The 20,430-nt window shown below is 37.4% G+C and overlaps 2 protein-coding genes across 6 annotated transcripts in view; one reads left to right on the top strand and one right to left on the bottom strand.

Moving 5' to 3' along the window:
• Positions 1 to 13,803, bottom strand: part of syk (spleen tyrosine kinase) — a 56,354-nt gene extending 42,551 nt beyond the window's left edge. Inside the window, exons 1-9 of one of the 5 annotated variants that reach the window (XM_062484427.1) lie at positions 13,739 to 13,803; positions 13,274 to 13,363; positions 5,369 to 5,838; positions 4,562 to 4,722; positions 3,221 to 3,359; positions 2,922 to 3,000; positions 2,580 to 2,617; positions 2,032 to 2,076; positions 1,530 to 1,601 (exon numbers count right to left, since the gene is read on the bottom strand). In XM_062484427.1, coding sequence (XP_062340411.1) covers positions 1,530 to 1,601; positions 2,032 to 2,076; positions 2,580 to 2,617; positions 2,922 to 3,000; positions 3,221 to 3,359; positions 4,562 to 4,722; positions 5,369 to 5,770 — 936 coding nt within the window. In that variant the 5' untranslated portion in view covers positions 5,771 to 5,838; positions 13,274 to 13,363; positions 13,739 to 13,803. The other 4 variants (XM_062484426.1, XM_062484428.1, XM_062484429.1 and 1 more) reach the window with 4 other exon arrangements.
• Positions 12,702 to 18,872, top strand: LOC134038834 (GTP-binding protein Di-Ras2). Its single transcript, XM_062484443.1, has 2 exons — positions 12,702 to 12,889; positions 16,041 to 18,872. Exon 2 carries the CDS (start codon positions 16,061 to 16,063, stop codon positions 16,658 to 16,660), a length of 600 nt encoding a protein of 199 aa, XP_062340427.1. The 5' UTR covers positions 12,702 to 12,889; positions 16,041 to 16,060; the 3' UTR covers positions 16,661 to 18,872.
• Positions 18,873 to 20,430: the final 1,558 nt, after the last annotated feature.

The raw sequence follows: 20,430 nt of genomic DNA, 5'->3' as shown, positions 1-20,430 counted from the left end.
CTCTGCTGGAACAATGATTTGATAAATGCATGAAACAAGCAAAAATGAAAAATATTATTTCCTTCTAAAGCATGATACCAATCCTTCATTCTCTTTCTTTCAATGACAATACACCCATCTTTATTTTATATTGTACATATAATATTTTAACATGTTGTTCATCTTAAGAATACTTTAACGTTTCAATCATGCATGAAAGCCAGCCTTTTTCCAAAATCAGCATCATTTTACTTGAGATTATGATGTCATCATATTCCTCAGGCATATCCTAGGTTGAGTATGTACTACTAATAGCATGATGTCATACTCAGCCTACATGAAGAAAATTACTCATTTTTGGCCAACGTTTTCCCCCCCAGTTGTTTGACAATGTAATTATTTTTCCTATTTGAACTTTCCCACTGGTAAGAGACCCCCTGACTCAAATAAAATGCTTTGAAATTGGAGGAAAGGCTTATACCCTATTACTCATGTCCATGAGAAAGTATTCTTAAGGTGTTTGTATATCACATTATAAAACACATCTGTAGTGTGACATTTTATAATTGAAAATTGACATTTATCAATCAGACATTTATGTAATTTGCATTTTCAAATGTATATGTTTATAATACATGGGTGTCGATGAAAGAGAAAAGACTGTATCAAATTTAAAAGGTAATGGATTCACATAGTAGTATATAAATTATTTTAATGCAGAGGTCTAGATTTGTATACATGCAACTGAAGGACAAGTAGGGAACATAATAGTAGCCAAGGGTTAGCATTCCAGCCCAAAGAAGTCTATGTAGACTACAGGCATACAGTATAACCCATTACCTACAATAGACGATGTCAGTGTGTGCTGAAATCCTACCTGTGAGTGACCTTTAATGACAACATGCCCTTCAACCCTACATGCCCTACAACCTATATGCTTTCAAACTAAACATATAGGTTTTAATAATTTTCAGAAGATCAATTTACTCAAGAACATTGAATAGTCAATAAAACTTTGGAACTGTATCTTGGGCATGTTTACAATGTCACAGTTTCCTGGAAATGATGATTGAACTTTGCTTGCAACAATTCTCAATGGCAATTTCATAATATTTGTTGTTTTTGTGAATATCCTAAGTCTAAGCTAAGTTTAAGTTGAGAAAGCCTAGATAGTGTCGTAGAAGGAAAATGTCCTTCTCAGGTCATCAATGCTTTAATTAGTTTTCGAGACCAACGTTTGTCTTGGTTTATAAACAGAGGGCCTGATAATAATAAAAAAACCTTGTTTAGAATTGACATCTTCAATTGAAATCAATCAATCAATAGTTATACTAACGAGGATGTCTGTCATCACCTTTAATAACAATTAAAAGGGAAGGGTAGTAAACAGACGGTAGAAATTAGAGTGCAAGGTAAATCTCACAGGTGTGTTAGTAAATAGCAAACCACACTTTAGCAAAACCACAATTTGGAGAGTTAGGTGGATGCATATGGTCCAACGTACCACAGGGGGTGGGGAAGGGGGAAGGGGGAATTGTGTGTTAGTGCACCTTTTCTTTCTTCCCAGGTATGGGTAAGGTGTAGGATTTGAGTCTGGAGAGCATTCCACCTGTCGCTCCTTGCTAGAAATCACAATTTCAGAGTGTCATGAACGTTAAGGACTGTTAATGTCTATGTTGGTTAAGTGGGGTACAGCGGTTAAGTTGTTCAGGGAAAGGGTCTGTTTGTAATGTAAACAAGTATAATTCTTCATAATTTGTAGTTCCTGGCTATCATTGGTAATTACAGCAAAAATAGAATTCTGTCACATCCATACTAGAGGGTCCCTACACTTCAGAAAAGGGTTTCACTTTCATTACACAGTAACTTTTAAGTAGTACAGCTATTTATTAAAAGTTATCTGAGTCAAAACTTAATTTCAACAGCAAAAGATCTCATGCAAGAAAAAGACAGGCACGGCTATTTGCCCAGCTTTTAACCCACTTATTTAGACTTATCCATAGCTTTGACTGTAAATATGTCAACATATGGCACAATGTCAGTTTTACTTACTAGGAACAGAATAGCTTTTTGAGAAGTGATACCAGAACTGTCAACCTTGAAAAACATCAAAGAATAGAGTGTCAGCAATGTGCAATCAGAAAGATCAATATTGGCAGAAAGTATTTTTTTTTGCCTCACAAAGAATGGTGGGGGAACCTTTATTTATCTTCCCAACTGGTACAATAAACTAATTTAACTGCTGAATTAGTTGGAGGTCGTGTTTGGGAACGTTGAGTTTGGTGGGGCAATGGTGTAACTGTGTTGAGAGTCCTGCTTATTGCGTGGATAATGTCGATGCTATAAATATACTGTTCACTTTTTATTGTGAATGGCATGAGCGTGTCTGTGTGCTTGACACTTCTATTTTAACTGTAGTTAATGAAAGGTAGTACCCTCTTTCTTTGAAGCCCTACTGTAACATACAATTACAATTTCCTCTTTTCAGTAAGTCCTTGATATTTTTGATAAAGCAACACTCAACTTCCTTGATTACATACAGATTTTGACTTTTCGCACTGGCCAAACAAACACATATACAGTCATTGGGAAAGACTTACAGGGTGATCCCGTGGTAGAGGAGGTCGGCCAATATCCACTGCATAACAAGAAGAGAACATATTCGTTAAAATATTTCTTAAAATTATCCAACATCCATAGACAAATTTTATCCTGCCACAATATACCATATAGGTACTTTGCAAAATAATTAATTTGATTCCAATGTGATTTTATTTTAAACAACTTTTTTTTAAACGTTCAACTTACTTGTAAACTGAACGTCATATAGCATAACATACAAAGGTCACAAGAAGACATTTATACATAACATAGTGATATCTAGATAAATTGATATTACATTAATAATGCACAGTCTTATTTATTCATGTACAGTAGAGTACCGTTTCCTTCTGGTCGGGGACAGGGATCTGTCAACACGCGAAGCAGTCCATCTGGTTTGTAAGAGTAGTGCTCCACTAACTAGGATACAAAGCAAGTCAAACTGTTTTAAAAAAAGGCAAAAAGCACTTTAGGTAATCAAAATGTACTGTATTTAAAACAACTGAATACATACAGTACAATGTTATTTTATGTCCCATCATATTCTTCATCTGTGGGTATTAATTATTGAATGAGAAATGTACTTTTTGACACTTGAGTTGTGTGGATTTGGAAGAGACAATATGTATAACAATATGACCTGCCACAGCGTGTCAAACTTCTTGCCATCTGGGAAGGAAAGCTTGCCCGTCTTGTCTCTGTCAATGCGATAGTGCATGACCTGTCCTCCGTGTAGGAAACAAAGGGCGTAGGAACCATTCAAGTCCCGCTGTCTAATACTGTTTAAAAAAGGATAGGAAATAATTAAAGAACACAGTGACCAAGGAGGGAGACAGGGTGACAAAGCACACTTTCTGTGTATAGAGAAAGTGTCCTAGAGCTACATTATTGCTTACTAGGTAAAGGTGAGATGTATTATAGATACAGATGAGTGCAACTTTGGTACTGTAATGCATTTGTTGGCTCCAGGCACAGATACATAATGGCATTGAATAGGTTTGTAGGTCATTGTATATGTAAAGGACACCAGTTAAAATAAGTAATACTTTACTCCACTGTCAATCAAGACAGAAATCTACAGCATATCTAGGTGGTATAGGTGGGGGTGTCTTAACTTTACATAAAAAATTTCAAACCTTTCAACCACATGTAATATGTTAAATAAATTGTCAATGGCAAGGATTTGTTTATGCTAAATTAGTGCTAGTTTAAAACGAAAATCTTTTTGTTTCCAATAAGCACAAACAGTTAATTGTTTAAGTGAAATCTTTACTCAATTGTATTTCTTCTATAAAGACACTTTTGAGTAAAGAAACTTTCTTTTCGAGCATTCTCAAGACAGACAATAAAGCATTCAAACTTATTTTCACTGCTTCTGCTCTTTGGTCACTCCAGGAAGTCCTCTGCAAACTGACACAGCGGAAACCACAGTGTGCTCTCTCTCTCTACAGCCTAGGCAAGTGTTAGTGCTCTGCAGCACAAGGTTCATATTCTATAAATACTTCCCAATGCTCAAAGGCAGCATGTCTGTGTGGAAGTGTCTCTGGCCTGTACTGTACCACTTTGTGCTTTTGTGCTCTTGGTTGTAGCTTACTAGTCTACCATAGACATAGGTCTTGGCCCAGAAAAGCAAGCTCTAGAAAGTAGAACTGAAAAGTATTTATCATGTAGAATGTCATTCCAGAATGCATGTTTTAGGCATACACATTTTTATGAGAACTAAGTTAAGGAAAAAGCAAAAGCCATGTTCTTATGCATGTTAATGTGTACAGAATATTCATCCTCTTCCACTACCATCACTGAAATAGAGAGGGGCATGGTTTTGAGAGTGGGGGTGGTTTTCCAATCCCAACATTTTTAGGAAGTCCCACTTCCTAGTATTATTGGGGACATTTTTAATAATCTCCACTCCAATTATTTCAGATATTTTTAAAACTAGAAATGCAAAAAACAATAAGCCTAGATGAGGCTTAAAGCTTACAGAAATTTCCCGTTGGTGCGTGAGCCGCTTTGTAGGCGTGGCTCAGACTCCTCACGAGTGATAGCACCGTGAAACCAAGGCATCTTCTCGTGAGCGGTGGTGGCAATGAGCTTCTCCAGTTGAGGCCTTTGGCTGATGATGGCTTGGTCCAGGGCTGCACCCTGAGGAAACCACAAACTACCCTTCATCTCAGTCCACATTGTGTTGTTTTTAAATGGATAAGAAGTGTTAGCTGCTCTTGCAATGTGTGTGATGGGGTCTTGCGATGGACTTGAGTGGAGGCATTTGTATGGACTTGATTATTTTCCCTTGACATAGAAGACTGTGGCCCTATACGGTTTTAAAACTCTGAGGGCTAGAACTGATGGTTAGGATTAACAGTATATTCCTTTCAATGGCCTCAGATCTGATGGTTATATCGAAGGGGGTGATTAGTCTTCTACTGTACTCCTAGTACCTGGCATGTCGTCTTTTAGGGTTAGAGTAAGGGTTAAATTATCCAGCTCCCCACCTCCCTATGCCATCCGCCACTGATCTTTCACTGCTCATTTTAAAATGGGCATACAAGAAATCCTTGTGGGCATTCAGTGTATGTTACATATAATTGATGACACCACTACCTAGAACTCTCTATCTAAGCAAAATGTTGGGGACAAGGGACTGCTATTCAGATCACTGCAGTTGTTTATTACTCTTCTATCCAAGATGTTACGTAACATTCTCTAACCGTACATATTGTTTATGACATAACTTTCCAAGATAGTCTTGGTCATGGAACAACAAAGCAAATATGGTACTCTGACTAACCTGGAGGTTCCAGGTCTGTTTTACGTATTCCCTGATCAGTTTCTCCTTTAAGTCCTCAAAAGGGCCGACCTTGGGCTGCATGCCCTTGGGCCTGTTGTAGGGCTTTTTCAGTAGACACACCAGCCCATCAGACTCCTGAGAGTGGTAGTCAATTACGTCCACAGGGGTTGGGTGGCTTTTACCACCAGCGATGGCGTAGGAGTTGTTGAGGTTCCTCTCAATGGTGTAGTGGAAGCACTGGCGCCCGTAGGCTACAGACAGGGCATAGCCCCCCAAGTAGCTCCGACTCTGCCTCAGCAGGTACATGCCGTCAGCCATGCCACCTTGATGGAGGTAGTCCTCTGACTCCTCTCGAGTGATGTTGCCATAGAAGAAGGGCAACATGTTTACTTTGTCAGCCATTGTAGGTCCTAAAACTTGGTTGCTCTGGAAATGTCTGATAGAAGCTCGGTGTCTCTTTAAACGAATACCTTAAAAACACATCAAAAAGACAAGAATGTTAAATGTTTAGTGCGCTTCAAGGGTTTTGCGATAGAAGACTAAGGACCTACAGTATACTCACACTCATCACTTATAAGTTATTGCTTGTGCAGAAGCAAAGAAGTTATGTGCTGGTTGTGTACTCTATGGCTAAGATTGAAATTCAATCAAATCAAATGTATTTGTATAGCCCTTTTTACAAGCAATGTCACAGTGGGCTTCACATACGTCTATAGAACTGCCCCTCAACCAACCTTAACCCTCAAGGAAGACAAGAAAAAACTTCCAGAAAAACTCATTTGAGAAAAAAATGAATGAAATGAAATGAATAAATCCTTGGGAGGAGCAATTCAGTGAGGGATCCCCTCCTCCAGAGATGGTGGGTGAAAGAGAGGTGAGGAACACAGCGTAAATATATTCATACATCAATAATATAAAATAATAATAGGTTTGCCGCGAACTGGCACCGACTTCACTTCATCACTGAACATTTTATTTTATTTTACCATGGACGAAGAGTCAAGGATAGGTTTCATGTCGAATGAGGAGATCATCCAGAGATAAAAGCAGGGGAACGTTTTACATCACCACACAGCATTAGCTACCTAAGCTAGCTACATGGTAACTGGAAAGGTTATTCAGATTAGATTTTTGTTATTTGATTAGAAATAGGGAAATATACAGGAGAAGGCACATTCTGTCTGTTTAACTCGAAGAACTAGGAAACCAATCATAGTCTGAAATATATACCATGGGCACGGCTATGGTCTATATTAATGTAGAGAACATATCCATGAAATCAAACTATAAAATTGAAGTGTGGTGTGTGTTATGTTAAATCTATATTTCAAATATTAGCTCCAACACTAAGGAATATGTTGATATGCATAAGGTATTGTGCTTTAAAACAACTTTAGTCTTGTGGTGGGATAATTGAAACCATATTTTTACCAATGAGCTGTTTAAGGAGCTCCTTTGTAAAAAAAAAATGACAGTATGTTCAACTATCTAAATGTTATTGAAACATTCACTAAGACTAAAGTTTACCCAGTCCTCCATTTCAAGTTGGAGTTTTTAAGTATATTCATAGTGGCTAGCATCCATATTACAGTATGTGTCATGATTTTTTGAAAGTAATCTATTATTTCTCAGAGAAGATTTTGTGGAAATGTTGCCTTTCTCAAGTTCATATGTCTGTATTGACTAACATACATGGAGGGATGTAGGCATATCTTAAGCATGCACTGTTTAAGAAAAATACCTATTCTCGTCACAGACCAGTTCTCAATAGTAACCAAGAAACTGGTGACGGGAGAAAATTGATGAGTTGTTCATCGGCTGGGGCAACTTGCAGTGAATAGTCTATGCTAATTCCTTTCAGAAAAGTGTCTCGGAGAAGCACTGGGGACAGATACAGATAAGTCTGTCAGTCAATGGTGCTGACGTAAAACATGCCCAATCGGATGTTTTAAAACAATCCCTATCTGATCTTTCAGGCATGTAATCAGATATCCCTTACAAAGAGGACACTGACTTAAATACTGTGATATTAAAACAATGCCCTTTTTTGGATGGTTGCTCTTGATGGTTATGAAATCACTGAACCTACCTGTAGTTGAATTTCATAATTAATTTCACCTACTAAAAAACACAACAAAATATAGTACATAGAGTATAATGTATTAACCACTAAAATACTGTGTCATTAACTTCCATTGTGAGCTTTATAATTAAACCTATTTTGAAGGAGGAAAAAACTCCCCCTAATAAATGTTGAGATATATTATTTGTTTTCCTGGTGTATTGTAATTTTTTGAAAGCTGTTGGTTTATATCGAAATATTCCAACTTATTATTTCAAAATTGGCATTGCTATTTGTCTCACAACAGTGTCCTTTTTGGAAGGTTGCTTTTTATGGTTGACCATGAAACTTCCTGTTGTTCCATTTCATAGACCCAAGTGACAAACAAATAAAACAAAATATAAGAAACGAGAAAATTAAGAAAAGGAAACAAAATATTATAAAAACGTCTACATTGACCAAAGGTTTGTGTAAAACCTACACAGTTTTTAAAAATAGATTGTGGATTTTAAAGATTGCTGTATGTGTAAACTATATAAAGAAACAACTTGCAGAAACTGGAAGGTCGACATCCTGTTGCAGACAGACTACTCAAACAGTCTTCAAAGGATAGACAGACAAAAGTACAGCTTTTTTTAAGAAAGACCTAAAAATGTGGTTGCATTTAGCAAACAAGTACTAACTGGGTGAAGGCCTAATGGAAAGAATGCTGGTATTGAGCAACACATGAGCCACACGTGTACAATATAGATTGTGTAGACAATATTACATAAGCACTATACTGAGTTGTATTCTTTAAAATGTTAGATCCGTTAGATCATGTGACTTCTTCGCAACTGAATAATACTGTACTGACTAAAACTGAATGGTTAAGTATGTGGTGTGTAGAATATTTAAATCACAAATTCTAAGAATACTTTTTTACTTATCAACAATTGTATCAAAAAGAATACTTCAAGAAAAGTTATAATCGTACTGTGGAACAATTCTATACAAATATTGCACTTGAAGAATTTTATTGAATATGAATATTTAGGTTTCAAAGTATTTCTTCCTTCAAAACCTTTCTAGAGGAAATATTGTTGCTCAAAAAGTATGTAGCCTAAGTAACAATGTTATTTACATGAACAGTCATCTAACTTGACCTTGTATGTTGAACAATTTGTAACTGCCATATAATCAGTGTATTGATGTTTCAAAATGTGATGCCTTAGTGCAAGTCCCTATTAATTGTAATTTGACGAGGAATCCATGTTGTTAGGTCAAGGATAGCCACCAGCAACATCATTGACACTGGAAAACCTCTCAAATGCTTTTTAGAGAAGTAACTAATACATATAAAAACCAGAAGGCATGTTGTGACACTGTATTCTGTGGTTGGGTTATTTAGTTTTAAAAGTAAGAAGTAAAATGGATGTGAATCCTGAGAATTTAGGCTTGTGGCTATTTGTTAGCTGTTGAATGCTCAAACAGTAATAATTGGAGAGAGCCTTACTAGAACCACATGAAAGAGCAGAATGGTGCTCAGAGTGATGTTTGGTGGCACAAATAAATGTAGTGTGTAATTACAGTCTGTTCCCCAAAATTACTATACAGTATATTAATTACATATTGTTCACATTACTTTTCCTATTTCACAGTACATACTTATGCAATGACACTGTAACAAGGACACGGTAATGTAAAGTGTTACTAAAGTACTTGTTACTTGTTGTTGTTGAGTGGGCCTTAGAGTCTAATACTCATCTGGGGAAGGGGAGATCATGATGATGATGATAAATATGGTGAAACACCCAAGACATTGTATGATTCAACAAATATCATTGCTTTATGCAAAGCAGACTTCATGGGTGGGGCCTTATTAGCTGACCAGGGATACAATGAAACTCTATATTCTGTTGGATCTCTTGTGCAAATTTGCAAAGGTGTTTTGTCTTAATCCATAATTCTTCCATGCTTCTTTGTATGCTTCTAACATACAAAGTTGTATGCTAATATACAAACAGGCAGGAGCTTTCAGTATAATAACTCAAATATATCTACAACGACATTATTTAAAGGTACCTCAATTTATATTTACATTTAGCAGACGCTCTTATCCAGAGCGACTTACAGTAAGTACAGGGACATTCTCCCCGAGGCAAGTGAAGTGCCTTGCCCAAGGACACAACGTAATTTGGCCGGGAATCGAACTGGCAACCTTCAGATTACTAGCCCGCTTCCCTCACCGCTCAGCCACCTGACGCCCCAATTTGTTCTCAAACTGAAACTATCTTGGAAAGAGATACAATTTCTGTCATGTATGGATACGGTAGATCAAAGATTACAATATTGGATAGGACAACAGTAAAGAAAAAGAAAACCTATTTAAAAGATTTTTTAAGGTTTTGAAGAAGATAAAAGCATTGAAAATATAATTTCACTATACTACAGATTTTATCACAGAGACATTTTTTCTAGTCTATTTTCCTATTCAGTTTATATTATTATAAATCTCTTCTATGTATAAAACATCAAACAAAACCAAGAAACCACCAAGATTAACGTACTTGCATGCATTTTATGTGGCATGATCAATTGAATCGATTGATGAAAACATGCACACATATCAAGTGCATAAAAAACGTTGTGGTAATCAAAGAAACTAAAGGCAAATTAAAAGCATTTCATTAAATCACCAAAAACAAATCAAATAATTTCTTATACTGTATTCTTCAACGGTAGTGGGCAGTGGATATAATCAAGAAACTTTCCCTGTTTCTTGTCTAGGTATAACATTTGTTGGTTTGTTATACTTCAAGATTTTGCAAATGGAATAGCAGTTGTAATTACAATTCAACAAAGTTCTAGCAAAACACCAATATACTTATGTGAAAGCATAGTACCAAGGTACTGTCTCTTACCAGTCTTTTAAAACGTATCCAAACCAAGCTTCATCACAACAAGGACCAATGTTGACCAGAAAACTGCTCAAAGCAACTCAAACCACTAAAATATACATTGCTTGGCATAGTGAACCTACCTTGTAAAAGAATGTTGCTTCACTTCTGCTGTTGCATATGACGTTTTACTAGGTCGACCATGTTCAACTGCCACAGGCTGAGCAGGATGTGATCAGGTCAATTCAAATTTGATTGCAAAACCAGGAACTAAGACACGGCCAAATTCAGTAAAGCCACAACTTGTTAACTACATTCTCTTAAGAGAACATTCTTAAGAGAACATTCTGTTAAGTCTGTTGGGGATCAAAACAGGTATCCTTTGCTCATTGAAATGTAGCAAACATATAAGAATGTAGAATGTGAAGTGTTAGTGTTTTTAGGCTTCCTCATTTTTGTGTAACATTAAAGGCTACTTCCTTGACTTTTGAAATGTCTTTACTTCCTTTTTTCATCTTAAACACTGACCAAAGCAAATTTGCTTAACGGAGGACATAATGCCAGTGTAAAAAAGCTATGTGAAGACATTGATTCAATTAAGGCCATTCTCAGTTCAGATGAAAGTTACCATGTTACCTATTTTTTGGCAATTAGTTAAGAATTAACTTTCATGGTACCATGGTACTTTGGTTCATTCACTCTCTAACTTTGTGCTCCATGTACGGTGACACAAGATGCAAAAGTTATGTAAATAGCAATTCCAAATGCAAATTCTGTTTTATACACCAAGACTGCAAATGTTTTCATGAATATGAAAACAATACTTCATGATATAGGGATACATTTGATCAAATGACTACATTTATTAAGGATTTACTCTTGTCAGCATTATGTTCTTTGATTATGCACGGAAAACGGGTTGCAATTAAACTGCTCTTGCGATTATAAACGTGTGTGTAATACAACAGAATTTGTTCTCATGTGAGAGTTTGTCTTTAAATGTGTTCAAATTTGCCCTAACACACATCATGTACATATGCTGATGATTTTGTGTGGTTTTTGAGCATGTGTGTGTAACCAGTCATCCATGCAAATTCACATTTACTAACTCAGGAAGTCAAGCTAAAGATAGATGCATTGTTATCATGCCATGAAATACCCACTGAACCCACCATGCCTTACCATTCATACTCATAAATTTAGAAATAACCCATAAATATGCCTATATTCTTACAATCTGTAAGAGATAGAAAAGGAGAAAGAGAAAAAATACTGTACAGAATTAAAGTACATTGTACAATGAATCTATTATAAAGCCTTCAGTAAAACATGAGAGAAGTGTGAACATGTTTTGTAACATGCAACCATTTGACATTTCACAGCACAAAAAACTATTTTGAGGTAGCACTGGCACAGCACCATCTCCTCAAAGTTTCACAAGAGGTTGAAACCTTAGAAAATTATGCCACCATGGTGGCCTAAACTTGTTTCTACATTTTACTAAGTCATGGGGTAAATCCTAATACTACAATGAGTAGTATTAGGAGTAGCCCTAACTTGACAGTACTCAAGATTCTGCTTTATGAAATTTGCAATATTTGTTATTTCCTTCTTGCTGCCAGTGAGTTTTGCTGCCAAAAGTGCAAAGATAGAAATGTCCAAATAGTCTTGTGGACATGGCCATTGTTTAGTTCCTTCTATAACCAATAGGGGACAGACTAACACAGTGTCATCTACTTGAGGGATTCTCACATCTACTCGTCTTTACCTTTTCTGAGACAACAAGTGACTATCTGTGGATTAATTAAAGTTGTAGGAGTAGACTTCAACATATGTGATCACGATTGTACCTCTCAACATTGACTCTTTGTTTTTTACTGATCTTTATTTTGCCTTCTTTGTCACTTCCACTTTGATCTAACTTCCTTCACTGGACTATACATGGTTCCAACAAAACCCTACAATCACACATCACTACATTATAAACAATGTATGAATTGCTGGTAAAACTCACAATTAAATATTGGTAACCAATTACTGCATGTTTCTAAAGATATTATGTGAGGGACTGTGAATCTCATTTTGTTTTTATACGTGATTGTACCTTATGGTATTAATGTGTCAGACAATTTGTACTTTTGGTTTAGATTCAACAAAAATATTGGCTTGAATATATGTATATGTAATTGGGATATAAGGATAAATAAAGCTGAATAATCATTAATTGCTGTAGTCAACGTTTGAAGCAAACTGCATTAAAATAGTTATATGGATTCTTGTGGTCACCCCACGCTTCTGCGTGGGTTTCTGGTTGGGATTTGATTAGGGCAGCAACGGGAGTAGCAAAGCTGCGAGGTTCCATCCTACGTCATGAGAGGGCGAACCTACAGAGACGCACTTATTTCCAGCAAGCTACGCCTTTAAATATGCTACCAGTCCAGAAACAGATGGATTTTTAGTGGTATTGCAGACCTCAATGCGGACGGGACAATTGCGGTGTCTGATATTGCATTCCTTTGATAGCCTACACCATGAGATCAACAGTCTAAACGTTAATCTTTTCATCGCTGCATTTAATAAGTAAGTATTGTTTCGTTTTTAAAAACATTACTTAAGAAATTGTCTTTCTACAATTTAGGCCTATCTGGTATTTTACAACGCAATGGTAGGCTATTTTAAAAAGTGATAAAATATGTTTTGGAATGAAACATTTCCTTGATTTGCTTGATGTAAAGGATATGATTTAGCCTTTTGTCTTCCCAATGCAGTGGTTTTACCCGCATTCTAATTGCCTTGCATCCTGGCTACATCTGTCGAAAGCCGATTCCTGCAATGCTCTCAGTTGAAACATATATCAGTAGCCTACAGAATGAAATATAGCACATGGAAATCATGTAGGCTATTTTTTCGCGTATAATTGCCAAATGTTATCTAAAAGCCACCCTAGAATAGCACTATACTTACCCTCCGCGACAACTGGTATCTTCTATCCAAGATGCTATGTTAGCCCTAAACTGACATGGACCATTCGTGACCTCATCTTGCAGGCTATCACTTAAATAAACAATTAGCATATAGGGTACGTTAAATTGGGTTATAATTCACGTCAACTATTCGGAGTGGGGTTCAGGCATTCCTATTATTGCTTTAGTCAATCTCTTTGATCCAATGAGATTGCTGTGTTTTATGACGCAGGCTAATTCTTCTAAAACGGTGTTGAATGAGTCGAATATATTGTATTGGGAATGCACCGCTGCTTGGCGTGCGTGTTCCTAACATCTTTGCAGCACTATTTTGTCTGCTGTTAATTGAATTTGTGTCAATCGCTAGACTAACCCATGTCAGTCTACTGTAGCCTATCTCCTAATTAAAGTTAGAATTTTAAATATATATATATATTTTTCAGTCTTATGAAAATAATAGGCCTACCATTAAAGCTATTATGTTTTGCCTAATCAAGGGGCAACAGCTCCGCTTCCTCCCACTGTACGAAAATGAAGCCAAAATATCCCGGATACGGGTTCTGCCATCTTGCGCTGGTGATGTCATTTGGAGCCAGATTCTGCGCAGTAGTGATCGGGTCGTGGAGCCGCGGTATGGACCAATCGCGAGCACACACTAAACCCCTTTTCTATCGTCAAATAACTCATTAAAAACTAACTGACCAGAAAAATGAGCACTTGAACAGACATCAGCATAATAACAAGTACCTAAAATGACAGAAACTATCTTTGAAAAAAAGAAAATAGACGAGCACTCAGACTTTTTAGTTTTTAATCTACACAGCAACAAGTGTAGCTAATAATCTTCCAGCTACACCTACTGAAATAAACCATCCACTTTAAATATAGTATTTGTCTTAGTTAGCTAGCCAGTATTTCATCAGTAAAATAGTCTTGGATTTTCTGTATTGCACTGACATAAATAATATTGTTCATGTCTTATGCCTGTTTTCGGAACGCTATAGTTTCAGCTTGCGAGAGCTAGCTTTGTGCAGCTCAGTCAACTCAAGTTGGCTGAGTCGAGAGTAGGCATGGGCCGGTATCAGATTTTGACGGTATGATAACCTTGAGAAAAAATACCATGGTTTCACGGTATCACGGTATTGCGATTACAGCTTTAAAATATATTTGTTGAACACAATGTATTTTATACAAAAAAACATAAAGCTGTTTGAACAGCAGTAATATCAAGTTAAATAGTTCAATTCTTAGTTGTTGTTTTTTTTTACAAAAAAGAACAGCACATAGCCTATATATTGTTTTAATGTAATTTATATACACACGGTGGAAGTCTTAAATACAAGTATATACGTGAAACCAGATAAATTTAGGCCCTAATTTTGTACTAAATCGCAGAAATGTAGAAGCAGGGCTCTCAAGTTTTATCAAAAGTTTGGCGTGAGATTGTTTCTTATTGTCTGGTTTTTAACTCTGTATAACTCGAGACAAGTATCAACTCTGCAGAAATCTACGCTTCTCAGTGTGAGAAATGGTTGAAATGTGTGAGTCTCACTGCAAATGCGTGAGATTTGAGAGACCTGAAGTAGGCTAATCTGCTCTTCCCCAGAGAAATATTTTTCTTTGGCTCTGGTGTAACTTAACATGAAACTAGCTGATGCTAGATAGTTAATTAGCCGTGTTATCTACCTCAGTCGGTAGAATGCCAATAGTATTGTTCAAAGTTTATTTCCCCAGTGATAAACACGCTAACTCTATTAACTTGTTGCATATTAATTTCAAGACACAGTTATCTTGAATTTTGCAAATATTGACGAGTGGTGCTCCCGTAGATGGGATATCATAGGCCTACATATTGCCTCCTCTAGTAACCACTCTAAAACACTTCTTACAAGTTGTATTTCCTTCATCCTTGGCCGTGTGAATGTTTCCGGTAACATCGGGAAATGTAGAAATGCTTATTCAAACAACGTCAATAGCAGCACTGCACTCCATTGGATTATAAAAAGGACACCTGCAAAATATGAACTTTCAAGAGTGGGTTTCCAACAAAATTGTTGGAAACTCACTGCCCTAAAATCCCAGTCAAACTATAGATAGGCTACATAGGCAGGCAGACAGACAGAGATTCCTGGCATTTTTAGAGAGATGTCCACAAACTACATGATCTAAATACTTTTAATTACACTAATATATATATGTTTTTTTTTAATCAAACCATGTAATTACCTGTCCAAAAGAAAAACAGCAACCATGGCGTGGGGTTTCAGATCCTTCGATTCGTTGCCCACATATGTTTCCCCCAGCGTGGAAAAGCAACGCCTGTGACGGTGTGCAAATATAGATTGACAGACACGAAGGAAAAACATCCTATCATTAAATTCGGGCTAAATGCAATAATTGGTTGATCATTTCTTTGTCCCTTCCACAGAAGATATATGTGTGTGTGTATTTTTTTTCTCACATTAAGACCACCTAAATTATTGAATGCTATCAGGATGTGAAGAGACCTTCATAACAAAAAAAAAAATTCTGGAGACAATTACACATCCTAGCTTTAATTTTTCATTGTTCACTCAAAATTAAAGGTATCATCTGAGATCACTGTAGCAGCTCTTAAAGTGGAATAAATGGTGTACGTTATGACTAATACCAAACATTTGGTATAATAATTAAACGATGACCATCATCATTAATCAAGGAGGTTAATGTCTATTTCTAATTAGAGATTGCTTTTTGTTTTCCGTCCTGCATGGTTCCTTTCCTTTCAGATCCATCTGATTAGTCCATCATGCCGGAGCAAAGCAACGACTATCGCGTGGTGGTGTTTGGTGCCGGTGGTGTAGGAAAGAGCTCACTGGTGCTGCGCTTTGTCAAGGGAACCTTCCGCGAGAGCTACATCCCCACCATCGAAGATACGTATCGACAGGTGATCAGCTGTGACAAAAGTATCTGCACTCTCCAGATCACAGACACCACCGGCAGCCACCAGTTCCCAGCCATGCAGCGCCTGTCCATCTCCAAGGGCCACGCCTTCATCCTGGTTTACTCCATCACCAGCCGTCAGTCATTGGAGGAGCTCAAACCCATCTTTGAGCAGGTGTGTCAGATCAAGGGGGATGTGGAGAGCATCCCCATCATGCTGGTGGGCAACAAGTGTGATGAGACATCAGCGCGAGAGGTGGAAACATTGGATGGGGAGGCCATGTCCAAGAAATGGAAATGTGCCTTCATGGAAACATCGGCCAAAACCAACCACAATGTGAAGGAGCTGTTCCAGGAACTGCTCAACCTGGAAAAGCGAAGGACTGTTAGCCTCCAGATCGATGGTAAAAAGAACAAGCAGCAGAAACGTGCAGAGAAGCTCAAGGGCAAGTGTGTGGTCATGTGATGTGGACTTGAGGGACGTGAGGGAGGCACAGCAGATGCCTCAAAGGGGGAAGAGGAAGGAATCAGAGAGATTTGAGTCTTCCTAGAAGGCGGACCATGCAAGAAAAGATACTCTTTCATACTAGAGAACATACAGTACCTGAACGTTTACACCCAATGCAGAGTGCTTGGAAACGGAAAGGCAGGTGATTTAATCAATCTTATTATCCATAATGTAGAATGGGAGAGATGTTGTGAAGGTTTAACCATTAAGCTACTCATATAAACAAAGGTGCATTGACTAAATATTACTATTCCAAGCTTGCAACCGAGAGGATTTTAATGGATTTAAGGATTTTAACCTACTGCAGAATTTCAAACGTTCAAGTCTCAACACTAATAAGCAGCGCTTGACAACCTTCCCCCACCCTCCACCTAACCCCCTGAAGCGTACAGTGCAGGGCTACAGAGAGCCTGGGAGATGCTTGGTTTCCATGAATGTCATTAGAGACTGTTTATCTCTGCAAACACAGTTGGACAATTAGTTGTTTTTAATAGTGGCAACATGGGAGGGCACATTTTAGAATGCTTACCAAATATATTTTTTACTCCCAAGAACTGTGCTACATAGAAGCAATACTTATCAGAGCAGGTCTGTTACAGAGTTAAATTTGGAAGCTGTTTAAACAGTTCAGTACTTACAAAAAAAGAGGAAAGGGTCAATTTCTTTTCTTTCTTTTTTTATAGCTTAGAATTTTTTGTGAGAATTATATTTTCTATTTATACTGATAATGTAAGTATTCTTAAATTCCTTATCCATCACAGGAAATGTATCATCTTTAAGAAACTCAAATTATACGTCAAAAAGAAAATGTATGGCAAAAATTATTTACTTGGAATTTATGCCGCGCTTCTTACATTTACATTTAGTCATTTAGCAGACGCTCTTATCCAGAGCGACTTACAGTAAGTACAGGGACATTCTCCCGAGGCAAGTAGGGTGAAGTGCCTTGCCCAAGGACACAACATCATTATGCACGGCCGGAAACCGAACCAACAACCTTCTGATTAATAGCCCGACTCCCTAACCGCTCAGCCATCTGACCCCTCTTATATTGCTTTCTGAGAATGTATGGTTTTCTGATTTAAGTAATAGCTTTATATTTGCCAGTTCAGAAATATATTTTTTTTCAATATTTATAGTGTTTAAGCCTATTTGACAAAAATAACTAGAATGGAAAGTGCAATATAAACCCTAAAGATAACAAGATCAAGACAACAGATGATTCCTAACACTGGCACTGGCTTTGATAATAGATGAAGTTTGCAGGTTGTAAAGCAGTCGCACTTGATGTACATTGTAAGCAAGGTAGCTGTTTTCAGAGAGTTCAGTAAGGAGAAAGAATATTATCATATCGGTGTGGTTTGTGAGGTCACTTCCGGTTAGAAGTTTTGGGGGTTCATTAATGATGTATTTTTTACCAACACTATGGATTTAATTCATGGTAGACAAACTCACAGCAGAAATCTACATTTACACTAACAACGTTAGTCTTCTAGCTAGCCTTTACTTGCATTCTCACATGATTGTCATGTTACAGTAAATAGGTGGATACTGAAAATATATCCCTCATGTCTTATTACAGTACATGAAGATAAACATGTACATCTCTTTTATTTTAAAGCATTTAACATCTATTCACCTGAGCAGAATGAAGTGTATGTGTACATATTTTCAGCAGCCCATTATGGGTCATGTTTCAATAAACAGTGCTGTCTGGCTTTATAGTTAGCTTATTTTACTGCACTATTTGAGTAGAGAAACTGTATTGATTGTATGCGATCCCACAATGAGCAGGTAATGTGGACCATTGACTACTATTGTTAAGTTGAGATAGAGAAGTTTATGCAAATAGTCTCATCCAAAGTAACTAGGGATCAGCTATTTAATATGCTCTTTAAGTAAATTAAATGGTTTGTGAAAGTGTAACATTGTCAGTAAAATGGTGCGTTTTCTGGGGATGTGCTTAAGGACAAGTGCTAAAGTAATTAAACTCAATTTCAGTTTATTTCCAAGCCAAAATCTCTGGAATTTCATAGTACATAGTTTTAATCCAATGCCTGTATAGAAATCATGTGTGCCTATATGTTTATATTGAATTGTAGATACTGCATCACAAGAATAAAGACTATTATGCATTTAATAAGACACTTGTCCTATCATTAAATCTGTGTATATTAATGATCATTTATGAGAAGCAGGAAAGTTTCGAAATTATCTTTAATTGAAAGAACTTCCCTAACAAACATTTATGTGCTGCAACAGTCACTGGCATGTAGGATGTAGAAGTTGTAGAAGTGGGGTGAAAACCCAAAGCATAGTGTTTTCCATGGAGTTTACAATTACATGTATTCATTTAGCAGACTTTTTTTATCCAAAGTGACTTCCAAGAGAGAGCTTTACAAAAGTGCATAGGTCACTGATCATAACAACGAGATAGCCCCAACCATTGCGGGTAACCAAAACATGAAGCAGACATTGTGAAAAAACAAATAAGTTCCAAAGGCCAGAACCACAAGAGCATGTAGTTAAACAAGTTACAATTAAACAACATGAACCTCAAAGTGCAAGAGTGTACCTGTAGAACAGCAAGCAACAATAATATATTTCACAGCGAGTACAATCATTTTTAATCAGTTACAACTAACCAACAACAGCAACAAGTCTCTCAATAAGAGTCATTTGTGATCGTGGAGGAAACTAACATCAAGTCCAGCAAATCATTCCTAAGCAGGGGCGTGTCCAGGGAGTGGCCAGGGGTGACATTGGCCACCACTGAAAAGTGATTGGCCACCACTGGTGCCACCCCTACCATGTGATCTGCTATTTACTGACAGTCTTGTCCATATGCATGAATACTGTAGCCTGGCTCTGCCCTCCTAAGTACTTCCGCTCAATTTTGATTTTGCTTCTGTACTAGGTCTGGCCATGAGGTAAGTAAGTCAGATGTCTCCGGTTAATTTTCTACCGGCCAATCAGCGAACAGAGGGAGTGGCTGTCGTGCGCTAGTTTGTGTTGTAGTTCCGTAATGGCGGCGGAGAAAGATGCGAGCGAAGCCATTCGGTCCGTTGTGGCAACGCTGCCGAATATCCATAAGCTAAAGCCAGAGCAAGAACAAGTTTTGCTGAGTTTTGTTGGTGGCCATGATGTTGTGGCCCTCCTCACCACAGGGTTCGGGAACAGTTTGATTTTCCAGCTACGGCAGCTAGCTTTGTTACAGTAATGGTGAAGGAATTGGCTAAGGCGAACGCTAGCGATTGGTTATGGCAGATCAGAGTGGCTCTGGGCAGATCCAATAGTTTTAAACTTCAACAGAATACCCGCCTACAAGGAAGTCAACGCTTGTCAATGGAGCGAGGCCAGACTCTCTGTACAAATGAAATGTACTAGAGTCTGGTTAGGACCAGGCTTTGAATACTGGCCAATGAAAAAAAATCTAAAATATGAGGGGCAGGAGTTCAGGCCGAATGGCATGTTCAACAACTACACTGGAGAAGCATGAGAGAAGACGCTGAAGATACTAACGTCGATTTTTCCATGTGTGCTGGGAGATATTCGTAAGGATATAAACATTCTGAAACTAAACATGAGCTAGGAATTTGTATGACGTTATTCAACACCATGCAGCCCCTTTACTTTTGGTGTATGGAATACAGTTCGTATTCCAAAAATAGCCTGATGTAAAGTCTCTACAGACTGTAGCTTGCTTTGCTAAATAGCATGCTAGCTAG

Source organism: Osmerus eperlanus, chromosome 18, assembly GCF_963692335.1.
Source record: "Osmerus eperlanus chromosome 18, fOsmEpe2.1, whole genome shotgun sequence".
Taxonomy (NCBI): Eukaryota; Metazoa; Chordata; class Actinopteri; order Osmeriformes; family Osmeridae; genus Osmerus; species Osmerus eperlanus.
Note: the sequence above shows the minus strand (reverse complement) of the source record. Positions and strands in the feature narration are given on the sequence as shown.